The sequence below is a fragment of the Nothoprocta perdicaria genome, unplaced genomic scaffold, assembly GCF_003342845.1.
Source record: "Nothoprocta perdicaria isolate Ctin4 unplaced genomic scaffold, notPer1 scaffold_469, whole genome shotgun sequence".
Classification (NCBI taxonomy): domain Eukaryota; kingdom Metazoa; phylum Chordata; class Aves; order Tinamiformes; family Tinamidae; genus Nothoprocta; species Nothoprocta perdicaria.
This window is the reverse complement of record NW_020455720.1, coordinates 26,054-49,152: the sequence shown is the minus strand read 5'-3', so window position 1 is coordinate 49,152 and position 23,099 is coordinate 26,054. Positions and strand designations below refer to the sequence as shown.

The 23,099-nt window shown below is 36.7% G+C and overlaps 1 protein-coding gene and 1 long non-coding RNA gene across 2 annotated transcripts; one reads left to right on the top strand and one right to left on the bottom strand.

Moving 5' to 3' along the window:
- Positions 1 to 273: 273 nt before the first annotated feature.
- Positions 274 to 23,008, bottom strand: GLP2R (glucagon like peptide 2 receptor). The gene is made up of 13 exons (XM_026047004.1): positions 22,904 to 23,008; positions 17,797 to 17,890; positions 15,697 to 15,801; positions 13,716 to 13,841; positions 11,314 to 11,416; positions 10,920 to 11,076; positions 10,321 to 10,480; positions 9,726 to 9,786; positions 8,688 to 8,757; positions 8,312 to 8,400; positions 7,462 to 7,600; positions 3,552 to 3,593; positions 274 to 876 (listed from the first exon to the last, which is right to left on the bottom strand). Exons 1-13 carry the CDS (start codon positions 23,006 to 23,008, stop codon positions 547 to 549), a joined length of 1,581 nt encoding a protein of 526 aa, XP_025902789.1. The 3' UTR covers positions 274 to 546.
- LOC112953886 lies at positions 4,453 to 13,560 on the top strand. The gene is made up of 4 exons (XR_003250633.1): positions 4,453 to 4,466; positions 4,560 to 4,667; positions 10,888 to 10,970; positions 13,478 to 13,560. It is a non-coding gene; the product is annotated as an uncharacterized LOC112953886 (long non-coding RNA).
- Positions 23,009 to 23,099: the final 91 nt, after the last annotated feature.

The following is a 23,099-nucleotide window of genomic DNA, read 5'->3' as shown; positions in this document are numbered from 1 at the left end:
TATAACATGCAATTAAAAAGTAAACTTTTACCTAGGAAAAAAAAAAGGCAATTTTCACATTTCTAGCAATCAAATAAAATCCACTGAAAACCTTCTAAATTGGTTAACCTTCTAATTGGAAAACCTTCTAAATGATGGCATAAAATGCTARGTAAGTAAAGCTTGCATTCCCCTAAAAGATCTTTTAAAACTTCTGGTATATTTTTAAATTAATTATTCAAATTTTACTAAGTAATACTTCATTTAAATATCCATCCTGTACGGATTAAATAGATTTAATTCTTAATACTGAGAAAATCCTACAAGAAATAAAAGCCTTTTAGTCTCATATCTTTATTTGTGAAGTTGTAAAATAAATACACAACTTTATAATATGAATAGAATGGTGGACATGTGTGAATGAAGCTACTAGGACAAAAATATATGTATCTGGAGTCCTATTCATGCCCAGATTACATCCTGTGTATATCCTCATCAGTTATCTTCCAGACTGGTCAACAGGAACAATTCAGCCTAGCAAGCCTGTCTTCTCCTGGCCATCACAGGTTAGGAACATTCACTTTCTTCAAAGACCTCCTCAGTTGTCTCTCCAGTAGTGACTTCTTCACTGCTGTCTGACATGCTTGCTCGTGGACAGGATGGCAGAGCACAGCCTGGGCAGATATCTGTCCTGTTCTTCACCAACACCTGCTGAAGCTGCATATTCCAGGGCTCGATCACTTTCTGACACAAGGTGTTGCTGCCAACGTGCTGCTTCTTTGGTTTCTGCGAACACTTCCTAAGGTATTTGATGTTTTCTCCAAGAAAGCAGAGCTTACAGCCAAAGGGGTCTGCCAGCAGGAAGCGGGACCATTGCTTTTGGAGTTCTGCTTTCACCTGTGGGAATAAGGAAGTAATTGGTCCACAGCCAGCTCAGCTGACCACCCTTCACTCTGTTTATCCAAATGCTAGTTACGAAACCAGGAGGATGGTGGAGGTGCTGAGCTTCCTGACCCTCACAGTGCATGTAACAACAGCTGAGGTTGTTGCAGGACAGAAAGAGAAGGTTTGTTTGCCAAGTCAGCCCTAAGAATCTGGACCCGTGGTCCTTCCCTCTTCACTATAACTTAGCAAAGTCATTTGTAGCCCCTTTATCTCTGTAATTTTATATGCTGAGATCATAACTTGAGGTTTGGAAGAGCTCAAGTTCTTCATGAACTGCAGTGTTTATAGCCTGTTGAAGTGAGGAGGAGGAAAGCCTACAGGCTGGGGGTGCGAGGGCCACTCTGCTTTGGCTGAGTTTTGTGCTTGGATATCTGGTTTGTTTGGTTAAGGCTYTTTATTTGGCAGCCTGCCTGAAACCTGCAGCAGTGAGCAGCCTGCTACGTGCACGACCCCAGCAYGAGCGCTGCAGGCAGACAGCAGACTCCAGAGCCAGCACAGAGGAACAGGACGTGCCTCCGCTTTAAACAGGAGTAACATTCCCTTTGGCCCGAGAAATCTCTCTGCAACAAGGARCTAGAAGGCCAAAAGAGCAACTTTTAGCTGATGAGAGGTATTAGTAACTGTGTTTATAAATGTTAGAGAATTATTCCTGCACCTCAGTTGCCAGTTCTGTGTTTTATTTAAGTAGCTCAGAAATTGCCTGTCTCATTTGCGAATGCAGTGCCCATCTCATTTGTTTCCCTGGTGCCTTTAGGAAGAAGGGCTTCATGTATTTCTTCATGTATTTGTTGGTGAAGTCATATAACCATGTATTTGTCAGTGAAGTATTTCTGTACATGCATGCTGCTATCTTGTCCACTGGCTGTGCCACGATGTTGAATACTGCTGATATATGGTAAGTGTCTATTTATGGTACACATGGTAAGTGTCTGCTTATTACAAACAGTGAAGATCTCCACTGTGAATGTGCACAGACAGGGGCAAAACCTTGCTGCAGGAGCAGGGTGGCTTCAGTATGTAACAGAAGTTTTGTTTATAGGAAAGCCAATGAACATGCATTAAAGAATTCTTATTATTATGTTATTTTGACCCAAGTTCTCAGAGGAGAACTGGGAAGCTATTGGGAAAATAATTTCATAATATAACTATAGATATTTTCTATCTATCTCTCCTCTCTCTCTCTCTATCTATCTATCTATCTATCCATCTATCTATGTGGTTATCTATCTATGGGTAGTTTCTAGTTTCCAGTCAGAAGGGCAGAGCTACTATTGTAAAAAGCAAGCAAATACTGTCAGGAACTTGCACTAAAGTAATTTAAACCACAATTCTACCTAAAGAGGAGGTAGGTAGGTCTAGATTAATATAACACCCTCTGGAATTGCCCTTTTCTTACCATTAAGTAAAAGCGGAATATAGACAACAGGCTTTAACTTAGAAAGCTATTAGACACTCAATATTAAATGAGGTGAAACACACAAAATAAATGCATTTCTTCAGGTGGGTTTGTGGCAAGTCAGTGCAGTAATGCAGAGATTGCCTGCAGCTGAGACAGTGATGAAGGCTTACAGTGCAGTGGGCTGTACTAACAGAGCAGTGCCAGGAGATCAAGGGAAATGATAATTCCCCTTCACTCAACATCTGTTAGACCACATCTGAATGCTGTATCCAATTCTGGGCCCCAGCGCAAGAATTATTTTGATAAATTTGAGTAAGTTCAGTAGAGGCCAGGGCTGCAGCACATTGAGGAGATGCTGAGAGAACAAGGCTGAACAGGGCTTGTTCATTTGGGGGAAGACAGGGTTTCAGAGAAAGCCTAAAAACCAAGCTTGCTATTGAGGAGACACAAGAGACAAAGGATCATGAATTGGAATAGGGTAAGTTCCAATTGGGTATATGGAAAATGTGTTTCCTTATGAAAATGCTAAAGCACTGGAACAGGGAACCAGAGATGTGACGGAMTCTCTGTCCTTGGACTGTGTCTAAATTCAATCTTCACTCTACTTTGAACCATAGATTTCACCTCCTGAAGTCCCTTCCCTTTTGAATTATTCTTTGATTTCTTTGCTGTCATTTCCTTACACAATAGCCATGATTGATCTGCTTAAATACTGAGAAAYTGAATCTCTGATTGGCTTTGAGGCTTATCAGGAAGCAATCTCCAGCAAAGAAATCCCCTCATCAAATTTTGGGATGCCCTGAGCAATATGTGCATGAAATGATATTTTWAAATTATTGCTTTCTAAGATAATTWAGTACCCCAAATTTGGCAGCTTCTCATGGACTTCAGGGCTGAGCAGAACAAAGGTTTATCCAGGCCAGACATAAAGTCTGGGATACCATCTGATAAAAAGTGGTATTCAGGTGGCTGAGGATAAACCTATAGCGGTGTTTACACACCCCAGGATATCCAAAGCATCCACAATACCATGCAGTAATTCGTGCTTCAGTGGAAATAATTTGCATTTGAATCCAGACCTATGAGAGAGAGCTCTTTGGACAGAAGCATTTTAAAATAAGGTAGTTTAAAATAAGGTAGATTTGCTGTCAAATAACCATTGGTAGCTGGTATTTGCATCCTGTTTGGTGTTCACTAATATATTTAGCTAATCAAATGAGCCTCTTACCTCTCCATTAGCAAAACAATATAAAACTGCTACAAAAAATCCCTGTAAGAGAAAGAGAAGACATGTTAACTGGTACAGGAAATACCTATTTCTGAAGTCTTATTTTAAAGATCACGTAAATATTACAACTATAAATATAAGAAAAGCCTTGCTTCCTTAATTTTCAAAGAGGAAATTTTCTGTTTTCACTGGTTGCTGAAGTACTTGGTTTTGTATATTATTTTAGCAAACATGAGGCACATTTGCAGGTGTTTTGGTGCAGATGCTCAAGAACAGAGACTTTCCAACCCACTTGATCTTTAGTTTGCTATGACATGCCTTTCAAACAGCCTCTGTTGCACAGCAAGTGTTGCTATTTCTAGGTTTGGTAAAACATCCAAAAATGCAACCTGGGGTACGATATTAGTCATGCTTTTGTTTGAATTTGAAATTTCAGCTACCCAAAGGAATATTATTTTAGTAACTTGAAAAAAGTTGCTTTCTTTCTGTACCTCTATAAAAGATGTTCTGACTGTTCTGAAATTTCATTTCTCTTTTTAAATTGACTTAGACATGGGATCAAAAAAAAAGGGGGGGGGGAAGGAGGAGCTTGAAACCTAGAAATAAAACTTGTTTTAAGCCAAAACAAACTTTACCCTTCCCATTTTTCTCCTTTCTTTGATCTCAACCCAAAACAGCTGACAGGTGTACATCTCTAACACTCTGGCACAGATTCATGAATTTATTGCAATTGCTTCAGGAAATGCATTTCCTTCAGTATGTCTAAATACATCTAAGACAGAGAATAAATACTGTAGAATATCAGTCTCAAGGCAATGTTCATATCAAAAGGAAAAAGGTGTCACAATCAGATGAAATAATGTTGATATCATTCAACTATTTCCACACACACACTTTTGGATATTGTCCGTTCAGGTAAATGATAGGTAAATTCATGAGGATATTTATTCCATGTCATRTTTGAAACTGCTAATTTATGGTATTCAATATATATTTCTGTCACAACAGTTAGAAAAATGTCAATCAATGACAAAGAAGGAGCCTGTTCTGAAATTCAGGGAAAAACACTGAAGTTTCCAGGTGGCATTTCAAGAAGACCTTCAAGTTAACAAAGATGTAAGTATAAACTCTTAACTAAAACCAATTGCAACAGAGTAAGATGCACTATTTCTAACATTAGAAGTAAAATTAAAGAATTAAAGAAAAGAGTTCTTAGAAAGAGTTGGTTAAAAAAACCCACCACCACCAATTACAAACTAGGAGGTTTGTGGAGAGTAAATATCGAATCTTAAGTTATCAGACATTCAAGTAGCAGTCAAACACATTAATTTAGAATAATTAGTCAAAGAAGTTTAGAGTCATAACATCAAATGAGCAATGACTTGTATGTTTATGTTGGAAAAGCACTTATTAATTGAAATTCTTATTTCCACTAAGCAAACACWTATAAACACACTTGTGTTCAGTATTCACCAGATGTTGCACAACAATCATTATTGCATAGGAATGAACCATGATTCGATTAATTGCCTAGATTTTTAACACCTACTAGCACACTAATGTAACACTGTAACAGCTAAACATACTCATTTCACTTCTTGTTATCCGTTGTTAGGGAATCTTCTGACTCAGATGTGTCTAAAATGCTCACAAAGATATTTTGTGCAGCAGAAGAGTTAGATTCTCATTCCTAGATGGGGTTCCTGGGTTACTGGGCAGAAGCATCTTCACAGATTGGAGCATGGTTTGCCTAGATACTGCAGCAGGAAGGCATTCTGCCATTCTGAAGCTGATTCTCACACCTAAGAAACTAATTACTGGGAAAAGACAGTGAGACTAGAGTGTGACTACAGTGTGACAGTGACAGAGACTACTACAGTGAGACTAACAAGGTCTACCAAAATAATCAATGATCTAGAGTACATGTCCTGTTATGCGACACTGATAGAGTTGGGCATGTTTAATTTAGTGGAAAGGAAGCTAAGAGAGGGTGAAAAAATTAATAGCATCCTATAGCTATTTAAAGGTCAKCTTCAAAATGATGACACCAAATCTCTGTGGCAATGCTAAGTGACAATAGTCACAAGCTGTACCCTGGAAGGACTTACTAAATACCAGGAAAAGTCTTTTTTTTCACCTAAAGTATAGTGCAGAACTGTAACAAGTCATGCCTAGAGGCTGTGGACTCACCATTCTCAGAGATTTTCAAGACCCAAGTAGACAAAATCATGCCTGACCTGCTCTAGTGGTAGGTAAAGTCCTATCTCAGTGGGATGTTGTAGGACAGACTTCTTCCTACTCAATAATTCTATGAAACTACTGCTTTCACAGAAGAAGAAAGAAAAAACAGATTCTGAATCTCCAGGAAAAAACACTGTGAAATCACAACAAATGGCAAATTTATATAATTTTATATATGATTTATTCCTCATGTTTAATACGTTTGCAGTGTTTGTAACTTCATACTTTAAGATCTTTCTACTATGACTGTGAATTTCAAGACATACATTTTTGGGAAAGGGAAAAAGAAGAATTAGAAATCCTGAAGAAACACTCATTTCCTRCAGAAAAACATACATATTTGTTTAGGCCTTATCATTGTCCTTTAGTTCTATTGAGAATGGCATTAAGTACTCATTAAGTAACTACTTCTAATGCACGATAAATAATTTTTTTTCCTGTGGCTGTTAGTCCACATATATCAGTAAACCAAGATGATTAATTTACTCCTTTTCCTAAAGCAAATAAACATAATAGCTAAATAGGAATTGGTGTTTAGAATTTAATTCTGTGTTCCTTGAAAACATTTGAGCTAAAGCCTCCAGATGAGATCCCAGAGGTAATTGTTTTTCTTTAACAAAACAATTCAACTATTTTAAAACTACTGAGAAGATTTACAGACTAAACAAATGTAATTGGGTCCAGTTTATATGCCTTTTTACTAATCCCTTTACAAATAATACTGCAGTTAAGAAAGGGAATCTGCAATAAACATTAAGATCTCTGGGTATTCCAAGAATAAGTTTTGCTGCTGATGCTTGCTATGTAGCAGAAATCGTGCAAAGTCCTCTAAATGGAATTAAATTTGTACTTTCTACTAGGGATGAGCAACATATCTTCTGTATCAGATTTTTTTTGCACCAGCCTGTAAATAAATTTTTCACTTAAAATGACTTACTGTTGGTAAGTGTTGCTTAGAAATAATATCTAGTCACTGCAGCCTTTCCAAGTTAGGAAATGACTAACTGAGGAGCACACACTTCAGCCCCTTATCAGTAGTCCCTCTTAGAGTAACAGTGCAACGTTGGCTCTGTGCTGCCTGCCTGGGCAGGCAAACTTTTCCCCCTCATGATGTAGAGTAAATTTTTGATTACAGACTCAGCAACAATGGCAAATATCCAGCGCTGGTGCATGACACAGGTTAAACACAAAGATCTCTCTGAATTGGCCCATAATGTTTTGGTGACCTCATGTCTCACACTGTAGAAGAGGGCAGATGAACATTAAGATACTGAACTAGTAAGTGGTAAGGACTTTTGATGACCAGAGCAGGAGTTGGTGACTCATTAGGGAAGGGAAACCTCAAGATTTCTAACTTGTATCACTAAGAAGGGTGAAGCAGGAAAATCAATCTTCTTTTCAGAATTGTCATCTATTATTAGAGAACATGGGACATAATATCTCTGAAAATGTCAAATTCCCTTTTTTGGTTTTTGGTATTGTCATATTTTGAATACTTTGTTACTTTTTATTATTATTTTGTTATTGCAATAGCATATTAAAAACCATTATAGGCTGGGGTATAATATAATAATAAGAACAGTGTATATCTGTGGCATGCACACATTTTATAAAACAAATACATATGGATACTCGATCCTTAAAGAAAAACGTTCAATATGGTACTCACATGAAATGAGCTCATTGTCAGCTGAATAAAAAGCCTTATATGTCTTGGAAAACCTTCCACCTGTTCATCAGTGATGAAGGTAAATACAAATTCATGAATACCCAACAGCGGAATCAGCACAAGCGTAGATCTTGCCAATCTTAAAAATAAAACATTTGATTATTCTCTCTCTCAATATCCTTAATGCAAAATGGAAAATTTAGCCCCATGGAAATGACTGCAGAAATATTTCTTCAAAACCATCTGTGGAATGATTCAAGTTAGTATTTTGAAGACAGAATCCCAAATCTGAATTTTGGAGTACACTATCAGAAAAGAGAATCTTGGCTTTGTGTGTAGAAAAGGAAGTTATGGGTAAGAAATTCAATACAGAAGTCAATATTATCAAAATTCTGCTGCTAGGTAACAGTATAAATATTTATATAGCTAAATATGAGTGTTCTGTTACCAGGGTTCTCAAACCTTTCTATCCCTTCTGAAAACTGGAGAATATYTGTGTGGCTGTACAAAGCACTTCCATGATTCCGCTGGCAAATTTCTAACTTTTAAAAATGCAACCAGAATAATTTTAATGGAAGGGAACCTTCTTTACCAAGGAATGTATCTGCATGAATGAAAGAAAAATATCCAAAGAGCAGAAGCTCTGAGAAAGACTTGTRGCTCTAAGAATTTTAATTAGAACCTTGGAAAGTTTGGCAAATTTTAAAGCAGTATAAAATAGAATATAATGCAAAACATCAGGCGTGTTAAATAGATCTTGATGATATAGTTGAGATATTTAGAGCTTTGGATTTGGAGGAAAATGGAAATAGGTTGATTACTCATATAATGAAGTTAATATGGTCCATACCTGTATTTGTAATCATGGAAGCTCATTTGCTGGGCTTTTAGTTTGGAAATCAGCAACTTGAGTATTTTTAAGAAGATGCCAAAGTTAACCTTGAAAGAAAAAGCATATTGGTTATTTACAAGAAGTACTATAACACTATTTGTATATATTTTATAAAAGTATGAGTGATAATAATTACTTAGAAAATGGAGTCATATATTGTTAGTGGATAGTTTTTTTTAAAAATTCATTTAATTTATAAAWAATTTTATAATAATTATTATATTAATATATTAATAATTTTATAATTATAATTATTTTATAATTATTATTAAATAACTTTAAATCTACCTATATAATTCTGAAAGCTATTGGCAACAGACAATTTAATCCTTACTGTAATGGAAAACAGCATTGGTCCTCGGATGATCCACCAGATTCCCATGTGTTCATTTGTTCCCCAACACCTGAAGAATAATTTAAAGTATGGATACATTACATTCATATAAGTTATAAACCTTAAATTAAATCCATTTCAAAAACAACTCTACTTTCAAAACAACTTTCATTCTTAGCAGGAATTCAGGAGAAATACCAACTTCCTAAAATTAGGAGGAGAGTCTTGCCAATAACTGTACTTGTAGTTTCTCATAAGGTCTTTTATTATGTACTCAAAATCTTGGGAGAGGTTTTCCTAGACTGCAGACTTCAGAACCATCTAGTAAACTTAATTCTTTGGATGCGCACCATTGTATATTTGCACCCACATTTGGCCATGCAGTTCTTTAAATTATAATTGGGTACGTTGTGAATTGTGACCAGTATTCTTGACTGGTTAATAGTATTCATATATCTCCTTGAAGCTGTCGTCTTTTCTCCGAATCAAACTACATCTAATTTGTCTTATGCCCTTCTGCTTTACTAATTAGTCTGAAACCCAATGAGACTGTCGTTTGTCATTTATACTACGTGATCCTGATGTGTCACATTTAAATTTAAATCTAAATAATCTAATAATCTAAAGTCCAAAACAAGATTCAGTAGTAACCATGAATAGAAATAGAAATGAAACAAAGAAATTACATGTGATATAATTTACAACAGCATCATTAAAGACAAGCAGAATGACAAGACTGATGTTTATAGGGGTTTCACTATGAAGGTGACAGAGCCCTGGAACATGCTGCCCAGAGAAGTTGTGGAGTCTCCTTCTCTGGAGGTCTTCCAAACCCACCTGGATGCCACCCTGTGCCACATGCTCTGGGTGTCCCTGCTAGATGATCTCTGGAGGTTCCTTCCAACCTTAACCATTCTGTGATTCGRTGTGAGCCTTGTTTAMGTTACTTTTATTGGTTCATTCATTGAATAATGAATGCATTCAGTCATTGTCATTATTCTTCAAAATCCACATTTTCCAACAATTTTTGTAACCTACCCTGTATTCTCTAGTTTTGATCTGCTTAGTCCCCAAGGGCCCACAAACAAAATAGGAACAACTGAAAAGAAAAGAGGCAGTCAATTAGAGCTAARCTGGCAGAATAATTCATTCAAAATACAGATATGTAATAGCCATTTGTGGTGCAAATTCACATGTTTTTCAATTTTTTATCTAGATGCTGTACAAAAATGAACCTTCTCCTGTCATCTTTCACTTTCTGTAGCTCAAAGACAAAATGAATCCCATAGTATAGTTGCATCTCAGAAATGGAAAACTTCACTGCTGATATACAGATATACCATACACAATGCCTATCAGACTAAATCTTGTAAATTCCTGACATTGGGAATTCAAAATAATTGGTGGTAGAAGATACTGCGTTAATATAAAACAATTTACTCATTTCCAGTGTTTGCAGGTCAAACTAAACTGCAATTAAAGGATCATTTTTAGGTACATCTTTGCTGACAACAGTTGACTTCCAAACAAGCAACAACTGAAAGTGCAAAATTTTCTGCCTTCTTTATAAAGCATTTATCATTTATTTAAAAATAGTACAATATCAAGAACTTGGAAGGTATTAGGCTCTTACCCCATCCAATCACAATGTATGTCTGCAGCAGTCGCCTTTCAGAGAGTACAGCAGTTACCAGTAACGTATGGAGATAAATTCCTTCTACTAATAGCCAAAAATAATTTGCCCCAACAAAGTAATGCATGAAAAACTGGGCAGTCCTGCAAATGATTAAAATCTGTAGAAATGAGAGATCAAGAATTATTATTATATGTAAAGGCTCCAACAATGTTTTCCCTTTGTTACCTTAACCATTTTAAAATTACCACATGGTTATGAACTTGAAAAGTACTAAGTATAACCTTTGCTTTATTTGAAGCTTTAACACAGTTCTTCATTTAAAATATCACTGTATTATAATTGGAACCGTATGTAATATAATTGTAGGCATGTACAATAATAATTCTAATTGCAAATAATAATTATGGTTGCATACAGGCATTATAAGATGCGTGCAGAAAGTTTTTCTTTATTACCCTAAGCTTTATCAGCAAATTGTCATTGTTCAAAGTTCATCTAAGAGTTATTTGGAAACTTCTTGCCATACGGCAAACTTCTGTAACTTTTAACTATTATGGCTTGTAGCAGGAACAATGGGCGAAGAACTAACAAGCTACCTCGGAACTGAAGTAGGACATCCACCCAGTTTCATCATTTGGTCTTTTTGAGTAAGTGTTGTAGAATACGGTGTCTTTTATAAGAACTGCGATAGCACGCAAGATAAAAGATGCAAATAAATTCATATGGATGTAATTTCTTGTGCAGTGAAGTTTTCTACGGGAGAAAAAAATGTATTGTTTTAGAATGCATTTCATAGAAATGAAAAAAAAAAAAAAAGGTATATTCATGTTCCTGTCCTCAGTGGATTGTGTTTTGGCACTACCTTTGCAATGCATATTCCTAAAATATATGTGTTTATGTCTAAAGTTAAACAATGAAGTGAATTACATGAAAAGAAGAACATGCATATCACAATCTGTAATCTAAAAACGCATGTGAGTTTGTACTAACCTGAGTAAAAACAGTATAAAAAGAGCTAATACAAGGGAGATGAGAGAGAAATAGTATCCTATGGTGTACAGCAACTGTAGAGTGGTGAGCAATGTATGTTCTTCTTCCTAGGAAGAAAAAAAGAAAAACAATCAAGTTATTTACTTAGTGTTCATGCATGAAGGGCATGAACATTAAATCAGGAAATTTATACCCAATTTCTTCTGTGTTGCAACATAGTTATGGAAGGTTTCTGATGTCTGATCCCTGCACTTTCTCTCTTAAAATCAGTGCATTAAAGAGACACCCGGAGAATAGTCTGTTTCTTCATAAAATCTAAAGTCATTTAAGGTCTCAAGATTGCTGGCACACCAATGCAATTCTGATTCCTCATAATAGCTAATCACTGACATGATTATAAGCACWAAACTGATGGTGGTCCTTTAATAACTGCAGAGATCAATTCATTAAACCTGTACACAAACACACAATTTCTATTTGTGAAATATCTGTACAATTTTGAGATTCATCTCTCTCTCTCTCTCTAGAACCAGTGAATTGGACTGACATCTAACTCATCTACTTCTAACAATTTTAGACCTATTTTGGGTCCTATTTTAGATTTTTATGTCTACTTCCCGTGTGTTTTTCTTCTTTTACTAACTCAAGAAAAGCTTCTCTGCAGGGGAGACACAGAAATATTTGTTAGCCATATTTGGCCTGCAGAAAATTTCTTGGAACTTGTGTCTTTTCTTCCGTGATTTCACTRTTTCCATTGTTATTTATCCCACTGCTCATTGCCAGGGATTGTAGCACTTTCTCCTTGGCAATGWTCTGTCTCTAATTAGCTTTTGATATTTAGAACTATCTGGAGAGCATAGGGCTCTTGTGCTTGCTAATAAAAACTTTCTTGGAGAGGGTGAAAGTGCACAGCGAGTGCAGTTTGGATGTGGGTGATTCCCATAGTACAGCCCTTAGTCACTCAGCTTCATGAAAACAAAAAAATCAGGAATTAATCTAATAAAAGTGTGAGTTATTATCCTGTCTGTGGCATTTTAGCAACACTAAAGCAGATGAGACGAAGTTGCTGCATTTGACATGAATGGATGCCTAACATTTTGGAATTTTTGAACCAAATATAAGAAACAGGTACAAAATCACATTTAGTATGGAGAGAAATCAGGTTAAACGTTTCAGAAAAACTGTGGTCACACAAGATGAATTTATGTGGTGTTTTCCCACCCCCAAGTTTACAGTCCAGAAAAATCAATAGACCAGGAAGCCCCTCAGTACTCATGAATATTTATCATATTTGAATAAATAACTGCAATTTTGGAGGCTCATCTATTTACTGTTTAAACAGCTTAATAAGATYGAAGTAATACATGAGCTTGCCAAACTAATAGTGTTTAATAAAGTACTCAATAATTACTCAGTGAAATAGGAAACAATTATAAATAATAAACAGTATAATTAGCTCTAAGTGAGCTAGTAATAAGAGAGCTAATAATAAGCTCTAACTTAACCAAAGAACAATTTTGATATTAGCTAAACTGAATTTTGTGGCAATAGAATGCACGAGAAGCCTGAAGCCAAATAAAGTGCATGAAACCAACGAAACTGCAAACTTTCCTGTTATCTGAAACTCCGCAGTTTTAATTTAATAATTCACCTTTTTCAGTTGTACAAGCAGGCAGCAAGACTGGACTCCCTGTTCAATGCTTGAAGTCATGTCCATTACTCAAAGGGTAACTTGACTGGAGGAACTGAGCAAATGTAGGGGCAAACCTCTCATGCAGAAGATGCAGTCAAGCTTCTTGTAAATGGCATAAAAAGCTGAGCACTATCAAAATGAGTATTTTTAATCTTTTCTTTTTTAAGTACTGTAGAGCTGTTTCCTGGCATCTGGGCTGCGTATGTCAGGCAGGGAAGAAGGGTGATGTTTGCACTATGGTAGTCTTCCTATCTGCTACCCAACTAAGTTCTGAGATGAAATTCAGGACACATAGAAAATACGGGTTTGCTTCTCCCTCTCTTTTTCCATTTGAAAGAACCAGTTAATGGATCATTATATACTAGAAGCCTCAGGAAGTGAATTAAGACTTTGGCAATTTGGACTGACTACGAGATTCACTGAATTTCAGTTAACCCATAGCCAAATTGCTGTATTTTCTAATTTTATTAGGAAGAAGCCAATACATGTGAACACTGGACTCTGAAAATAATTTGTGACATCTGAAGCAGGAATCCCCATCCTTAATCTTTCCTCATCCTTGTCTTCTAAATAAAAGGACAGCTTTCCATTTGGTAATCTAAATGAAATCTGACGATCGTTCTCAGGTATTCAGTGGACATGTTTTATCAGTTACTCAAGAAGGGATTAAGAAGATTAAGTATCAAAACCATAATATAAAACATCATACTTACGTTTTGTTTGAAATGATTTTTCTCAGAACATTCTGAACTATCACGCCAAATGTCTGTGGAGTTTTCTCTCGTTTGCCAAATTCCCTGGTCCAAACAGACTCTGTATACATTTCCTGCACTGCCTGAAGTAAACAGAGATTTAGTCTGAAAGGTCAAAATAAAGATTTAATTTTTCATACACACTTTACGGATTTCTCCCTTTCTCTGCAGAAATAGAAACTACCTCCCCCGCACCCCAAAAAGGAACAAAAAAGTCTTGTCCTTGATTATTTCTTTTGCATATTTGCTTAGGAGAAAGCAGGAATTCAGTGTAGCAGAAACCAGTTCCCAGTAAGTACCTAGTATTTACAATAGCACATGTATTTTGGGGTCAAATCAGCAAGTAGTGTGAACTGATGAATCGTCCTGGACTTGCACTGTGATGCACTTATCTATATCAAGAATTTGCCTTTAATAGCAAGGGAGCGGTATGGAGATGCTGGTTGATGTTTGTTGTTCAGCAGTGCCCCCTATTTCCTTTGAGAAGGATGAGACCTCCTTTAGCTCCTTGACATCATCTTAAAGCTGTCCTCCACAGCTGGCTTCAATTGGCATTTAACCAAACTTTGAGGCTTTCAGTTCGAAAGTATTTAATTAAGAGTGGTAGCAGCAATGAGAATATCTGTTTTCACTTAGTGTTACAGGAACAGAGAACTGGCTCTGAACTGCSTACCCAACGCTCAGCACATCGGGTCCAAGAGGTAATGGGGCTGCAATATACACCCCTTCCCTAGGCAGAAGAAAAGGACGTCAGTGCTTTTACTGCGATTTTGGCACACCTCAGACAGATGGAGGGTTGTCCTTAAGGACCTATTCTGCACAAGGTATGAAAAAAAAATTGCAAAACATGAATAACCAAGGAATCCCAGTAACTCAGAGGCAATTTAGAGGTTTTGTTGGTTTCTGATCATCAAGAAACCATTCTGCTGCTTCCCCAGAGGTGCTGGGGCAAGGGTAGGGGTGCCAGACGATGAAGTAACTGAGGTTTTTTCCCATCATGATCGCAGTGAAAAGTTCCATGAATTGGTGCTATGTCTTACATCTTGTATTTGCAGAAATTCAGGTAGAAAAAGGAGGAAAAATGAGTTTTAATTACGTGGAGGGAAGGGAGATGATACTATGCTATTGTGAAGATGTGAATTTATTCCAAATGGAAGCAGATATTTGAGAGGATAGATAAAGGCAGGGCCTCTTTCTGCTTAAAAGTCCAAGAACTTCCGGAACTATTCATTCAGTTTACCAAATCAGATGTGGGTAGGCCTGGAGAAAGCTAGGCTAAGCAGCCCCCAAAAGTCTCCTGTAAGCTAAAGAGCTTAAACATACTGGTGCTTGGAGGTGATTTTAGAAACATATCTAAGAAAGCAAATTATGTGGGAAGCAGAAGCTCTACATAGTGTTGGTAGGAAAGTCCATTTTATTTTGGAGAAGGGGAAGGTTGTTTGCTCTAAGAGCGAACAACTCTTGCTCTTACTTTCTCCCTTCCTTAATACCTCCCTGCCTCTCTCTGTTCAGGAAAACATTGTCTGGAAAGCCCATTTGATCAATTCACCACTTGCTGGTGGAGCAGTTTCACCTCCTAGAGGTCCTAGCTGCTCAGACACCTTTCTTTGGCTTTGCACTTTTCAGGCTGAAAGCTTCATTTTTGGTTTCAGCGGAGACTCCAGAAGCTGAACCCTAGATGTGTTGCTGCTCATCAAGGCTGGCAGAATTTCCATATTCTTGGAAATGTTCATTTGCAGCAGATAATAATGGAGTTGTAATGAGCGCAGATGGTGAGAAAAAGCTTAACACTGATAGGAAGTCAGTGCCTAATGCCAGAAAAGCTGTGAGACAGGAAAGCCTTCAGACAGGAGGACATGGTGAAAGCAGAGACCAGCACCGCTCGGCCCTGGGCTGGATTCCCAGCAACTCCAAGAGAAGTTACCACTTTGACATTACCATTTTCCAACCATGGCAAATATGAAGGACAAGGAACAGAGACATTTCCTGGAGGTGAGTAAGGCCAGCAAACAAACTGATCAAATGTCCCATTACAATGTATTCCTGGGGAGAGAAGCAAATRCATGTTTTTTTTAAAGAAAAAAAAAAATTCAATGAATAACTGTGAAAACCACTGTGCACTGCTCCAGGTATCCTGAAATTGCATGGGTTCATTCTGTCACATGGAGAGCAATGGCAACCAATGATCCAAAGAGTATTTACAAGATATTATAGACAAACTGCATGAATTCACAGTGCAGTGTTTTACAATGCAAAAAGGGATGTTACTTCTCTTCTGTGGATGTTGCTAATTTCCTAGAGAATAATTCTATCCCAAACAGCACTATCTCCTGTTACTGTCTCACAGACCCCCCCAAAGGAGAGAGAAGGCAACTACTTAGACAGTTTTCTTTGAGTTATATAATTTGTTAATATATTACATTCTTAGAATGAAATTGAATGCCATAGTTAGAAGAGGTTTCAAAAGGATGCATAGAAAGGATGCATTGGCCTTATCTAGGCTCTTCCACTTCTCTAATTAATTATTTATTTCTTTGACCTGAGACATGACCTTGGGGAAATCCATCTGCAATGACATGATGTGAAGTAAGTGCAACAGGAGAAACCATGGAAGCCAAAGATGAAGTTTGTAGAAGCCATCATGATTTTTGAGGAGAAGGAGGAAGTGTCTTTCAATAAAATGCAGATAAAGGAAGATAGGCAGGAGGGAAACTCCTAGAGAAAAAATAAGTGGAAGTGAGGGAGAGTAGGGTTGCAAGAGAAAGACGACTGATTGTATTTCGAAAACTAAGGTGTGTAAAACGGAAGTTTCAATTCTAAGCCTTGTCCATTATCCGGCCTTTAGAAATGTAACAGGCTGAAGGTAATGAACATGAGTCAGATAAGAGTGAGATTAAGAGTTACAACAGAAGAAAAGAAACCATAAATGGTATTTGTTTGCAATAGCAATTGAAAAGAGGAAAGCAAAAGAAATCAATGCAGCTGCAAAGACAAATATGATGAGTACATGTTAAGATAGGCTCAGCTCACATACATGTTCAAATCAATTACTCATGTACTGATAGGGAGGTTGGCAACCATCCACGTTCATGCTTTTCTACCTCTTTGGAAATATAACTGAAATGCTCTTAGTCTATTGGTTCCATGTCTTAAGCAGGCATCTAGTTGAGCAGAGCTTACTATATTAAGAATGATATAATGAGTTATTATGAATTTTCATTTTGCACAGAAACAATAACTTTAGACTACTGAATCAGTCTTGGGAGATGTGCGATCAGAACCTGTTTCTGTCTCTTACCTTTCTGGAGAAGACACTAAACACTAGTTGCTGTCCACTCCAGCTTTAGAAGCTATGTGGCCTTTCATCCAAGAATCCAAAAAGTATGAGGATAGAACCATAACTAAGGTACCGAAACTCGAAGCTAATTATTACAAATGTCAGATTAATATAGGGCAACCTAGTCTCTGTCTTTATTTGCTTTTGTTTATTAGCATAACATAAAATGCATAAAGAGTCTTGTGAGAAAAGAACAGGCCCGCAGTTGCCTTGCCTAGGCAGAAATGAGACTCTACCTTGCCTAGGTATTGTGGATTCTTATCAGCAATGACTCATTTTCTAAAGGAGAAATCGAAACTGCTTTCATTCCACTGGATTGTTGTCTTAGGACTATCACACCTTCCAAAACTATGGGTTTGACTTCCTTCAGACTGAAATGGAAACTCTCTCTGGCATCCAAAAGACGTGTTCATGTCTAAAACTGGTAGTACCCCCATCTCGACAATGCTGTCAGTGCCATCCACAGTGGCAGCTCGGGACCAGCTTCTCAAGGAATCACATAGATATAGGCTTGTAACAAGGACAAAAGGTGGCCATAATTTCATGTTTCATGTTTCATATCAAGCTATAGCTGACTATGGGACATCCAGAACTTAATGACAGAGACACACTTTCACAGAGTGGGGTAAAGAATTTTAGAAAGTGGATATTTAGGAACAATAGTTTAACACTTGTCTGTATTGTGCTGTTTATTTCCTTACCAGTAACTACAGATGTTTCCTGGAGCATTTTCAAGCATTCTTTTTTGTAGTTGAGCCATCTAGAAGTGGTTTTCTCCAACAGAGATCCTTTGGCCTGTGAGTGAAAATATTCTATGTAAGGAGATTTTACCATTGCAGATATTTTCAAGACTGATTTTACCTGCAACTTCTTAAAGTGGTCTCTGTGGAGAAGATCAAGAATGTGTTTAAATAAAATTAAAAGAAAAAAAAAGAAAATAGATTTCAGGAGAATAAGAACTGGAACAAATAGTTTGAAGTAATATGGATATAGAAGAACTAGAAAGCAAAAATTACAAGAACAGTTTCTAACGTTAAAAAAAGAGAAAAAAAAAAAAAATCATTCCCAGCCATAGAGGGAGAAGATTTTTTTTGTACTGGCAGAAGAGATTGTGCTGCTCAGAAAAGTATGGCTCTTACTGCTTTGTAAGAGCAAAGCAGCGGAGAAAAGTTTGTGTTAGATATTGCCTACAGATCAGTATCAGTATAATGAATTGAGCACTATTTTTTCAGGGAAAAAACTCATCAGCCAAAGCAGTCTCTGTGAAATGTCATAGCTGGTCTTCTGAACTGAGCTGGTTTTGAGAGGCCAGAGGCAGGCAGATATTCCAAGAACACTGTTACTATAAGATACRAAAAATAAATAATTCGATGCTGCTTGAAAACACTGCAGATTGTCATGCCATTTTGGAGGCTATAGGTTTTCAGAATACAACAGCTCTCATGCAAAAGGATGCTTTTAAGTCAACCAAAGAAGACACCTTTGTCTGGATTAGAACCTTTCTGGCTGCTGCTTTTCACACATGTGCAATGTACTGAATTTCTGCAACCTTGGTGAGGTGCAAGGGGCTAAAAGTCATCACCGAACACGTCCATTTGTTGGACCAACAGCATTACTCTGAGATTGGGAACAATATTCCTCCTTGGATACGGAAGATTTAGTAAGTTCAATTCCTTTTTCTCTTTTCCATCAATTATATGGGATAGCTCATTCATACACGCTCTTGCGGTATAAAATCCTGCCTCTCCAAAGTTCTGCTTTGAGAGTCCTAGCTAATTTGCAGACACCCTACTTGAAATTCCAGGGAGTAGAAACTCTAAAATTATTCTTCATTTGATGGACTTGCAAGATAAGGAGAGAATATTTACAACAGGCATGAGAAAGGAATGTGTGTTTCCAAAATAAAAAGCATCCTGACATTTCCCTGATGTGGGCTCCAAAACACTGAGAGCCAGGGTAGATCGTTGAGAAACTCCCAGGTCAGTGAACTTCATTTGAGGAGGCGAAGAGATGGAGATGACGCACTTGTAGAAAAGATTACTTGATTTGAAGGATAGCACTTCAGTTTCTAAAAAACGAAAACATTAAACAGCAAAGGAAATATAAGGAAAACCTCGTAACTGCTACCTGGCCTGCTTGTTTGGTTCCACTTCTGGAGATAGAGTTGAGGAAAAATTAATGAAAGACACTTGCTTGACAAGAGGGAGGAGCCATTTAGGCATAAAGGACAATATCACTTCATTCCATTATGTTCTGCAAAGCCAGGAACAGAGTTAGAAATCTAATTCCTGGTCACTGAGTCACCCGGTCACCTGAGATGCTTTGTTTTCCACCAGAAGTCATACAGATTGGGGAAGAAAAAAAAAAAAAAAAAAACCCTTTATATAAAGTGAAGTCAGCTTTTTATAAATTGAGGTAAAAAGACAGGCACAATTAGCACTGACTCATCTGACCTCAAATGTTAGCATGAAATGCAGCATTAAAAGAACATCAAAATAATGTAGAGAAAATGAAATGATTGTAAATTACCAGAGGAACAGACAATGACAGCACAGGTCAATTAATAAAGCTCATTTGAATATGACAGAAGCATTAGCTCATCTGCAGAACACACATAGTACTAGATCTAATGCAAAATTTGACTCCTAGAAGCCACAGCTGCAAGATATATTTGAGGACTGTAATGATTTTGAGAAGGATTTAGATTTAGTTGTAGAAATTAAGTGTCAGGAATCCTCTTTATGCAATGCTGGAGTAAAAGAGACTGTTGAAAGCCATGCATTTGTGCATACAAGTGAAGATGCTGAAAAACTATGAGAAAATGCAGTATTTTTTCTTGGCTTGACTCTGACTGGATACTATGATTAACTGTGATGGTCGTGCTTTAGAAGAGGTGGTGATAAATAGAGCAGTCTCAAATACTAGAAAAAAAAACTTCAGAAATCCCCATAGCTTTATCTTATCAAATAAATGACTACACAGAGATTCACTAGCAACTTAAATGGCAGCATGTTGGGAATTGCTCATGGGCTACCTACAAGGCCTACCAAAAAAAAACCCAATTATAAAAAGCAAGCATGCATCTCATAAATTACCATTTGGTCCGCAGTGGTCTCCACTCCTACTGTGGCAATTCCTTAATGACCTGTGTAGTGAGAATCACTAGAGAATGCCGGCAGTGCCGTGGGATGAGGAAGGAAGCTTGCTTYCCTTCCTAGCTTGACAGAAATGCTGCCGGTGCCATAGGTAGACCCGAATGTGTTCCGRATTGCGGCATTCTCTGTCCTTCCTGATGAGCTTTTCAGTATTAAGTAGACTACGGAGATATTCACTGGTCAGTGAGAAGACAAACTGCATGGATGGGAATAAAACCCTAACCATAAAYGGGAAAGAGGATTCAAGGAGGTGGGACACGTTGATGGCTGATAGCTGTCTTCACYAGGTAAAAAGGATGCAAAGAGAAGTCAGGGAGAAAGTCTTGGGTCTGCATCGTGTCTCTGTGGGATTAATGTTCTCCAGAGAGCAGTCCGGGTTCTTTCAGGAGGTGAAGAATTGTCGTTTACCTGATGAATATAGCAGTCACTATTGAGAACCTGGGAGCTCTTTGGCCATGTTTGGGAGAAACTCCAGTTGTGTAGGTATATTCTGAAAACTGTTGCCAAATGACTCCTGCATTTGAAATAGCTCTGTGGGTTTTTTTTTCAATCCAGTGAGATTTTTTTCTAACATAAGGCTGAGCCACTCTGTGCTCTSCTGACCAAGATGCTGTGCATGCTCAGTAGAAGAAATGCAGCTTTCAGGAAATTTTAAGAGTAATTTTAGGCATGTCAATATGCAGCTGAGGAGGAGTTTTGATCTCAATTTTAGCTTTCAGTTGAAATATACCTACTCTAGCATTTATACAGAAATTTTGTAGAATTTAGGGTCCAAAACCCAAGACACATTCAGAAAGCCTGAAACATTGAAGAAACTGAAAGTTTCTTCGGAGTGTTTGAAGTTTCATCGGTGACAGGTGAATGAACTCACCTCCTGATTCTGTGCACCCAATTCACAACAAAGATCAGTGTCAGTACTAAGTTTAATCAAAGGTATCTGGAAAGGTCTTTCAATTAATTCTGGTTACTCGGAGCACTCAAACTGCACCAGGGTGACAACATCAGTCACTATAATTTAAAAGTATTCTGCATGCAGTAGATAGCAGTGCTTGAAGCTCTCATCTGAGAACTGAATTCTAAAAATTAATCTCAAAGGAGCAAACAGACTAATTAAATTTTTTTATCATCGGCTATAGCATATTCAGTATTTCACCTTTTAATTTCTCAGTTATTTTAAGCTAATGGTTAAAGGAAGTGGTGACCGTTTATTTGGAATATGGGAAAAAAATATTTTCTATATAAAGTGGAAATGACATAAGAGCTTAAGTATTTACTGATTCTTTCAGCCTTGATCCTAGTGTACCCTGACTGCTGATCTTTATAGCTATGTTGGTGTTCGTCTAGGAAATGTAGATAAAGAAGCTTATGATTGTTATTTCTTTGTTATGGGTCTTTACTACGGTTTAAACTACCTGATGTAAACAAGTTCCAGGAATCACTGTAGCAAAGTAATTCACTGTGAATGAATTTATATTCTCTCAGAATCTCGACTCCGCTGAGGTTATTTAATTTTTCTTTTACGTGATATGTGATATATTGAAAGTGGTTTTAAAAATTGAGAGTCTTTTGAGAGAACCTTTTTTTTTTTATGTGAGAAAACCTTTTACACAAGCAATAGGATTTTTTTCTACCAAAACATTCAGAATATATCTCCCGATAACTTGTTATTCATAAAAATGCCAAACCCTGTAATGTGCAGATATAAGCATGCTTCCTTGGCTAAATGGAGGACAAGTGGATAGAAATACAATATTAGTGGATATAAATATATATATATATTTATAAATATTAGATATTATTGCTTTCAGGTTAAGGTAAACCTGTCAGTTACATTAACTCCCATTTCCACTTATTTCATAGAAATTTATCCTAAATTTACTTACAAGTTTTCTTCAGATGCTTTAAAATTTATTAGAATGCCTAAGCAAGCTRTAATTTAAAATTTATTGAGCTAAAGATAAATATGGTGATTAAAAACATATATGAAAATTTCCCAGATAGTAATTTCACTGATATTTTGTCCTTACATACATAAAACTGTCCCAAGTTTTAAGAYAATATAGATGAAGAAGAAAGTTTATTAAAACTTTGTTATAGATGTAGTAAGTATATAAGTTGTTTACTAGAGCTCCATAAATKGTACATGGTTATGCTAGGCTTTGGTAAAAAGCTGAGATGCAGAATCATACCGGTATTATCAGCTTGCACAAAATATCACACAATGTCTAAGACTTGCCGCCATCTAGAAGAATATTCGATATTGTCTTAAATTAAACAAAGTTGTTTTTACAAGGAAAGAAAGTGGGAAAAACAGTAAAAATAAGTATGATTCACAATTGCATTGATATTTGATAGGCAAATTGAAAAACAATTTATTATTAATCAATATGAATATATCATATTAAAAGAGATTGTAGAAAACAGTACTATTTATTTTACGAATTAGTATTAATAGAATTAATAGAAGTTAATGATCTAGTCAGAGTGAGTTGTAGTAAAAAGTCTACAGCTTCTCAGTCACCATTTCTCTAATTTTCGACAAACATCAATTCTTACATTAGATTATTTACAAAATCTACTGTTTGTGAAGGTTAAAATGCTAGGTAAGAGGAATCTCTTGTATTGTCAATAGTTAACTACTGAATTAACTTACCTGTTTCACTAGAAACAACATCATGACACAGCTGGCAGGTCCAGGTGGTATTTTGGACCAAAACCACATACTGGAGCAGAGACTGAAAAGTGTGGCCATTCCCATTCTGATAAATTGGCTCTTGATCTGCTACTATCTCACTCTAGCACAAACTCACAGTCCTTTGGAAAAAAAAATCCCTCTTCTTTTAYGGATG

What these genes read in the sequence shown, in the direction of transcription:
- GLP2R (XM_026047004.1), bottom strand. Translation starts at nt 23,008, where the DNA reads ATGGGAATGGCCACACTTTTCAGTCTCTGCTCCAGTATGTGGTTTTGG. An exon ending in ATACATTGTGATTGGATGGG is followed by an intron (nt 9,787 to 10,320) that starts GTAAGAGCCTAA and finishes TTTTCTTTTCAG; the next exon opens with TTGTTCCTATTTTGTTTGTG. An exon ending in TGACAATGAGCTCATTTCAT is followed by an intron (nt 3,594 to 7,461) that starts GTGAGTACCATA and finishes TTTCTCTTACAG; the next exon opens with GGATTTTTTGTAGCAGTTTT.